Raw genomic sequence first — 8,193 nt, forward strand, 5'->3', positions numbered from 1 at the left:
TCTGCTTAGTATATGTGATGTGTAATGATCTTTGCCAAGGCTTTATCAACATTCAAATTAGTATTTACAAAGGCAGAAGATATAAGAGGTAAATGGATTCAAAGTATAACAAAAGAAGCTATAGGACAGCAACAAGTAGGGCAAGGAGCCTCCTAGATTGGTGTTCTGAACTAACACAGCACCTGTTGCCATGGAGAGTAAGCTCCAGTGCACAGGTAACCACAGTTTACTTGGCTTAGTTCAATTTACATACCTAGCACCTGGCATAAGACCCTGCACGTTACTGCCCTGGGTTATACTATCCCTGGGTACTGCCCAGATAATTGCTGATGAATAAGCAAATTTTGTCAAATTGATTACCCCAAAATTACATTTTTGTGAGTGACGGGGTGAAAAGAGTTAAATATCTAAGAATTAACATAAAAGTCTTTCGCACGTAGCATGGAGGGTTAGAAAATATGTATATATTGAAGCTCCTCAGCCCTCAGAAGTGTCAAATGTCAATGAATCATAGTCTATGTGCTAACTAAGAGAGTTAGAACCCTAGCCTGGCTGGGGAAAAGCCACAAGCCATGAACCCGGGATGCTTCTGTGAATAAATACACAGCCAAACCTCACCCTCTAAAACTTTTGCTTCCTTGAACCTTTGCTGAACTTTACATAATAGCATGGTGCAATTATAGCATGGAGGAAAAATCAGGGCCACTGCACTGAATGAATAGTTTTAAGCTCCAAGACGGTAACTGGAATGCTATTTAGCAGCACAGCAAAACTGACAGTGTCATTTGTCAACTCAAGTCTTTAGATGACATTTCCTATAGCAGTCAACGGCCAGTCAGGACTGTAGTAACATGCTTTACAACTGTATGGATTGCGGTTTATGTGGGAAGATATTTTGAGACTCAACTGTGGAGGAATATGGTTGCTTTCAAAACATTCTAGGCAAAAAGCTTCTGTCTGAGAAGGAAGGCCAGACTTCTAGTCTTGTCGGTATTTTGGGAAGTATGTCATCATAATATTTCCAGGCTTTTCTGGATATGGCTGGTAAGGCAGAGACCATTAAAACAGCCTGCCTTAAATTAAAATAACAGTGAGATATTATTTTCCACTTATAAAATTGGGAAAGAATTTTTAAAATAATACCCAGCATTACTGAAAACATACTCTTACAGTGCTGATGAGAGGGTCATTGCAAAAAAAAATAAAAAACCAAAAACTTTAAAAATGCCTACTTCTTTAACTCCATAATTCTACTTCTGAGAGTTTATGCCAAGAAAATACTATATTTGCACAAAGATCTCTCTCCATTAGTGGAGGTTCAATGCTATCTTACTTATAATAGTAAAAATTAGAAGTAAATCAAATGTTTAACAGAGAAATGCCTGAAGGAATTTTGCTACTTCCATAGGAAGGGTCAGTGTGCAACTCTTAAAAATAAGGTTGTACAAGAATATATAATAACATGGAAATCTGTTTATCCTGCATTGTTAAATCAAAAAGCAGTTCACAAATACTACATGCAGAACGAGGCTATTTGTGTTTAAAAATCAAAAGAAGAATGCATGCGTGTGCACAGAGGAAAAGGCTAGAAGACTATACATTAGAATGTTAATAGTGACTATCTTTGGCTGTTGGGGTTATCGGTGATTTTTATCATCTCCTTTATGCTCCTCCCACCAATTATCCTACATAAAAATATGGGGAGCGGAGCGGTAGCTTCAAACACTTTAAACAAAATGAACAGCAAACAAAAACCTGCGACCTAGGATCGTCTACCTACCCAGAAGCACAAGCATTTTACAGTGCTATGTCTTAACCCTGGCACATTCTGGGACTTGACATGCTAATGCAGTTGGTTTAAAGTAATTTATTTGAGACTTAAGAGTACTGCACGGTCTACAAAGTTTACATTATTTTCATTTATCACCAAGTGTTCTCTATTCATTCCATGCCAAGCCTTATACAGTGTGAAGTCACTTTGCTCCAGACACTGATGCAGGGAGACGGCCTGCTACACAGACACAGATGTCTCCTTGGAAATGGGAAGTTTGCGCCACTGCAATCTACAAGTAGGTCTACAGAAAAATAATTAAAGAGCTTATAGCCTTCCTAGACCCGCTGAAAAAAAGATTCATTATTGGTTATCTGAGGAATAGTTAGAAATGTCTGGCAGATCCCTAACCTCTAGGGATGATGATGTCATCCATGAGGGCACACAACCTTCCCCACAAGTGTCCTCTGCTGTCCCTGACAGAGTGGGCTGGCAGGATCATCTCATCTATGCATGTCAACCATCTGCCACTAATTGATGCAGCTGGCTAGAGAGAGGGGATTTGAAATTTAAAAGAGACTGATGGTGAAAATGGCTGTGAGGTAGTCAGTTCATTCTGAATGAATGTCCATCAAATGAAATGTGACACTTTTCCCATTATTCCAGCTGTTTCTAGACCATAAAAGGGAAAGAGTCAAGAATATATTTTTCCCACAATGAATGAGCCAGAGATGCAGACAAAATGAGGCTTAAAGTCCAAAAACATCCCACTAGTGGGGACAGGTCAAGGCTAACTTGAAACTACTCTCAGCTGAATTCCCCCTGCTGACTCAGCCTTGCCTGGATGGATATTTTCGATTACACAGTTTAGCATACTCTAAGAAACTGACAGTGGCTAGAATTTTAAGAATTTTTTAGAATTTCAGAATGCCAACCCCAAGAAGTACGAATTGTTGATAGTCTTTCACAGTCTTTTAAAAATCAATAGTGAATCCAAGTTAACTCACCTTTATACATCACTATTATATCTATTAGCAGAATTTAACAATAGAAGATTGAGCAGCATTTCATGAGCAGAGCCTCCCCAGGTGCTTCACCAGCCCATCAGTCTACCAGAAATGCAAGTGGACAGGTCACAGAGCCTGCGCTCCACCAGCCAGACGGACTCACCTTGCTGTGGCAGGTCCTCTTGCAGCTGCCGCTTATATGTGTGCAAACGGAACAGGTGGCTGCTGCCCTTTCCTTGTGTGGTAGACATGGTCCTAGCAGAATGGCTACGATGCAAGGATCACCAGAGCACTTCCTTCCCTTGGCCAGTCACCTTAAAGTGTCTTCACAAGACACCCAGCGCCAACATAGGCAGGTGCAGCTCCGGTCCTCGAGTGTAGACATGCATTCCTCTAATAAACTCCCGTATTTTCCCTAGTCATGATTCTTGAAATAATTACCTAAATATAAAGATGCCAATTCACTTGGCTAAAAACACGACTTAATTCTTTCATTTCAAAGCAAATTGAAACTTTCCCCCGGTATAGTGTACAATCCTACAAAGTAACCACTTCTAAATAAACTAAAAATTACACTTTCTAATACTCTAAATTACACTTTCGGCGATTTTTGATTCCTTCTGCTGACATGAAATCCAGCGCCTCCGGTATTTAGAGAGGACTGCTAGGATAACACATACACAAAGAAAAAAAAATGTGCTGCTGAGTTAAATCAAGTGATTTCTAAGCCTAATCTGAGTTACTGTCGGTGACAGCTGGAAGTGTACGGTTCTTAAAGGAGGCTGGGAAGAGGAGGGGCGAAGTGGGCAGGGTGATTAGCATAAAGAGGCAGGCAAGAAATGGCATTGGCGTTACTATGAATAATAGTGACCAAACCAGGGATTCTAAAGATACCCCGTCCCTGCATTACAGTAATCACACATCTGACTTCTGCTACTCTGCTTGTAATTAAAATACAAGCTGAAGCAGATGTTTATACAGCACGAACATTCATTTGTACACGTGAAATCTAAAAGGTAGAACTGCAACGGGTAATGAGCTCGTGGAAATGTACTGCCAGAACTTTCAATTTCTGTAAACACTTCTGAGTCTTCAGAAAGGAGCAGTTACAGGGCAGCCTGCATGCCAAGGCAACTAACTATTTTGAGTTCTAGAAGAAAAATAAACACATAAAACATTTATCTTTCCAGATTCCTATCTCTGTTTCCCTCTTAGAGTCTCTATTGTTATTTCTAGGTCATAGGACAAGGCTATTTCCAGTTTTTCTTGTGTTTGCTGTCATGACTGTTTAAAAACATAACCCCCAACACCTTTAATTATACTTGGGAGTTTGCAATGATCAAAGCTGTGAGGAATGCTGGTAAGGCTGCCCTTCAAGACTCACAGCTCTTTGCAGATTCAGGAAAAAGGTAGTAGACACAACTAAAGAGTAAGGCTGGACCCTGCAGCTTCCTATGCATGTTTGGAAATTGATGTTAAACTGGACTCCCTAATGAGGAGGTTACCTCCTAGCCAGATGAAAGTAGGCGCCCTTATTTTACTTTGAGGCAATCAACAATTCCCCAAGCACACTGTCATTTACGAAAACCCTTATGTGTGATTGCTCTTTTTAAATAATTTTTATGATTTGTTAAAATGCTTTTATTGTTTTAATAGTCTATCTTCTGCAGTTACACTCTGCATCACAGTGTAATAAGTTACAGAGGTGTTTTGCTACTTTGAAAGAGAGTCCTGGCTGGATGCAGTGGCTCACATCTCTAATCCCAGAACTTTGAGAGACCGAGGCAGGAGGATCACTTGAGCCCAGGAGTTCAAGACAGACTTGAGCAATGTAGCAAGATCCCATGTTTACTAAATCTAAAATATTAATCAGGCATGGTGGTATACGCCTATATACCTAGTTACACAGGAGGCTGAGGCAAGAGGATTGCCCGAGCCCAGGAGTTCAAGGCTGAAGTGAGGTATGATGACATCACTGCACTCCAGCCTGAGTGACAGAGCAAGACCCCATGTCCTCAAAAAAAAAAAAAAAAGAAATATATGAAAGAAAAAGAAGAAAAAGAGTCCTATTATTAGAGAATCATAAATTATAGTTTCTACTTTAAATGGCTGCCATTCATCTCATCTCCACAAAAGCCAAGGTGAAATGCCAAGGTGTTTTTTCCTGCATAACATAAAGCTATCAGTATCTTATCAAGTTGTGGACCTCACTAATAAGAATTTATTATATAGGTAAATTAAATAACACACAAGTGTTAAGCCAGTCCTTGAAGGAAGTAAATTTTTAAGTTTATAATGAAAAAATTTTAAAATATATAAGTATAGAGAATAGCATAATAAGCCCTGGGTACCCATCGTATAGACTCAGTAATTGACCCTTCACAGACAATCTTGTCTCAGCTCTGTGCATTTTCATCACAGCACTCTTGTGTTCATTGCACCCCTGGCTTTGAAGCATCCCAGATATCACTGCATTCACAAATATTTCACCAGGTATTTCTGAAATGTGAGGATTTAAAAAAAATAGCAAAAATAAGATTGTCATGCTCGTAAGAATTCAACATGGTTCTTTAATGTAATATCTAGACAGTGTTGCTGTTTTCCTGATAGTCTGACATGTTTTAATTTTTACTTTTTTTTTCAAATTTGGATCCAAGGTTCCACACATTGTATTTAGTTGACATTATTCTTAAGTCTTCTTTTTCGAACTATATAGATTCATTTCAGAGACAAAATGGGGATTAAAATCCACATTTACCTTAATTTGCATCTGATTTATCAAGGAGTCTCCCAAATGCCTTTATTTTTCTTACACATAGATGTAAAGCTGGGGTAGAGAGTGGGAAGAGAAGAAAACGAATGGTCAGCTGGACTTAAAGGCTAAAAACTCAGCTTTCTTGCCATGTTGTTCCCGTCTGTGTACTGCACAGCCTTGAGTCAGGCACTTACCACCTCTGGGTTCTGTCACTTGTCGAATGAAACAAATGCATGGTAAGCAACGTAGGAAATTATTCAACACTAGTTCTGTGAATATGAAAGTTGGGAAAGGAAGGAGTATTTTCTTGGTTTGACTTTGTCTAGCGCCTGAGAAGAAAGAAACCTATTTAAAACTAAAAATTTGAGTAAGATTTGAAGGTGTATTTGAAAACCTAGGCCCTCAGTTCTCCATCTTAGCTAAGGACCATAATTACCCTGGTAACACCGTAAAGATAAGCATTCCTGAGCCCTGGCTGCATTCTGAAGCCGAGGGTGCAGTTTGGAATCTATACATTGTTTCTGGTCCAAGAAAAACAAACATAACCTGCTTAAACGGAGCTTGGAGCTTGTGTCCTTCACTATTTCATTCAACATGTCTGTCCCAAGGTTGGTGAAACCAAAGAAGCATTCCTTAAACATGGTGATGCCAAGTGCCACGGGGTTTGGGGGTGGTGGTTCCTCTTTTGTGCATCATTGAGACAGGACCGGCCAGTGAGTTAAGGGACCCTGGGTTCTTACACTGCATGTTGAGTTCCACTTCTGTTCTTAGAGAGGTCTCTGGTTTGATTTACCAGTTTCCACTGGAAATAAGCCAGTATAACTGAACACACTGCTGCAGGTGTGTATAAAATGACACTGGGTGTGTCAGCGGGGCTGGGATGGGGGCTACTTTGCTTCCCCCTCATCTGAGTTATCATCTGCCAGAAGATGACTCAGAAACATCACACCAATTCACAACGGACATATACTTTACCTTTTGTTTATAAATAAAAGCAAGAAAATAAAAATACAGAAGTCTGGCTGGATCAAGAAACAGGTGAATAATCTTTGGCATTTTTACTTGTGATAGATTAAAAATGAATTCAAATCCTGTAAAAAGCAAGCTTCTTCCCTTATCAATTCTCTGTAACTACCCCAAAAGGATACCAGTGATTTCTTTGGGCTGGGCGGCTCCCTCTCTGCTTAAATTGTTGTCATCCCTGAAGAATGGAGTACAACGACATGGCACAGATAAACCTTAATAATATCAGTTGGCACTTTGGGGGCAACTACTTTTAAAAAATGATTTTATGATTAGAATTCACAGCTCTGATTGCATAGTGTTTGGGGAAATACTCTGAATGGCATTAAATGTACAGGAGGGTTTTCTTGTCTCGGTTGAATCATCCTGAAAAAGCAGGAACATGTGAATTCTAAATGCGTCCACAAGCAAGGAGTTACTTGTTCAGTTAATAAACTGCCCATCACGTCTAGTCTACAAGTATACCTATTCTTTGAAGGTTTTGGACTGCTTTGAATAATAGGTATTACATGAATAAAAAAGCAGTAGACTGAAATTTTTCATTTCATCCTCAAAGAAAAGGATAAAAGATCCCTAATAGAATATAAACATGAAAACTGTGCACCTCTGGGCTGAGCCCACCATGACCCCCAGGAATTATTAAATGGTTATTGTAGTTGAAAGCTAAGGAAATTTTGTTAACTGTTAATGCTTTAAATTTTCCATTGATTTTAAATAACAGATACTCTGCTCCTTTATATCAACCCATGTTAGATTTTTTTCTCCAGATAACTCTTCCCTAATCACTCAACCAAAACCACTGTAGATACGACTGTTTTCAGTTTCACAGTGACTTAGGTAACACGTATGTGTCTATGGTAACATCCCCTAAAGGTAGGATTTGTGGCTGTCCAGAGTCATGTCCTAACTCGAATTTACCGTACATTCTTGGCTCATAGAGTTTCCCAAGTGGCACAGATGGCTGAATTCCCGTAGTGGTCATCTGTAAAAGCATAAGAGACATAAGTAAAAGATTGTTTGAGAGACTGTTTTGCTTGAATATTTGCTCCTGTCCACGCCTTCAAGAGGGAATGCGGGCATAGCACCAAATTGCTTACTTATCAGTGGTGTTCACTGAAACTGCTACCACTGAACGCCAACATTTGGGTCTTGGTTATCAGAAACATTGCCTCACTATAAAAACACTGCAGTGACAATTCAGAGTCATTTTGGCCCTTTTGCCGATGAGCTTTAGATTTGGCTGCCACAGGGCTCCCTCTGGAGGCCAGCTGAGTCCAAGATCAGTGAGTAATGTGGCCTTGGCCTTGACCTCAGCGCAAGATAAACTTTGTCTTTTCATCCAGTGCCCACAAGAACGGCGTCCTCTCCTTGTCAGTTTGGGAGGTGGTTAATCCAAGATTGTGGGAAAGTTATCTGATGATCCAACCATGAGGGAAATTTCATCAATGTTGTGAGCTGGTATTTATTTAACCTTCATAGTTTTCTATCCAAAGTGAAAACAAAACAAAATATTATCAAAGGTTAGAAAAATGCCAAGTTTTATTTTGTTTGTTTTAATTCAAAAAGAAAAAAATCCAGAGTAAGGTGGTCCTGGTTCCGTAACGTCCACCAGGTGAGTAGGATTAAATGATCCCACC

The 8,193-nt window shown here is 39.6% G+C and overlaps 1 protein-coding gene across 2 annotated transcripts in view; it reads right to left on the reverse strand.

The window, feature by feature from the left end:
• The window catches only part of RANBP3L (RAN binding protein 3 like), a 56,056-nt gene extending 52,979 nt beyond the window's left edge, over window positions 1–3,077 (reverse strand). For both annotated transcript variants that reach the window (XM_023515020.1, XM_012807086.2), the window contains exon 1: window positions 2,942–3,077. In XM_023515020.1, coding sequence (XP_023370788.1) covers window positions 2,942–3,029 — 88 coding nt within the window. In that variant the 5' untranslated portion in view covers window positions 3,030–3,077. The remainder of the gene's footprint in view (window positions 1–2,941) is intronic.
• Window positions 3,078–8,193: the final 5,116 nt, after the last annotated feature.

The sequence above is a fragment of the Otolemur garnettii genome, unplaced genomic scaffold (genome assembly GCF_000181295.1).
Source record: "Otolemur garnettii isolate 467f Iridium unplaced genomic scaffold, OtoGar3 scaffold00063, whole genome shotgun sequence".
NCBI lineage: Eukaryota > Metazoa > Chordata > Mammalia > Primates > Galagidae > Otolemur > Otolemur garnettii.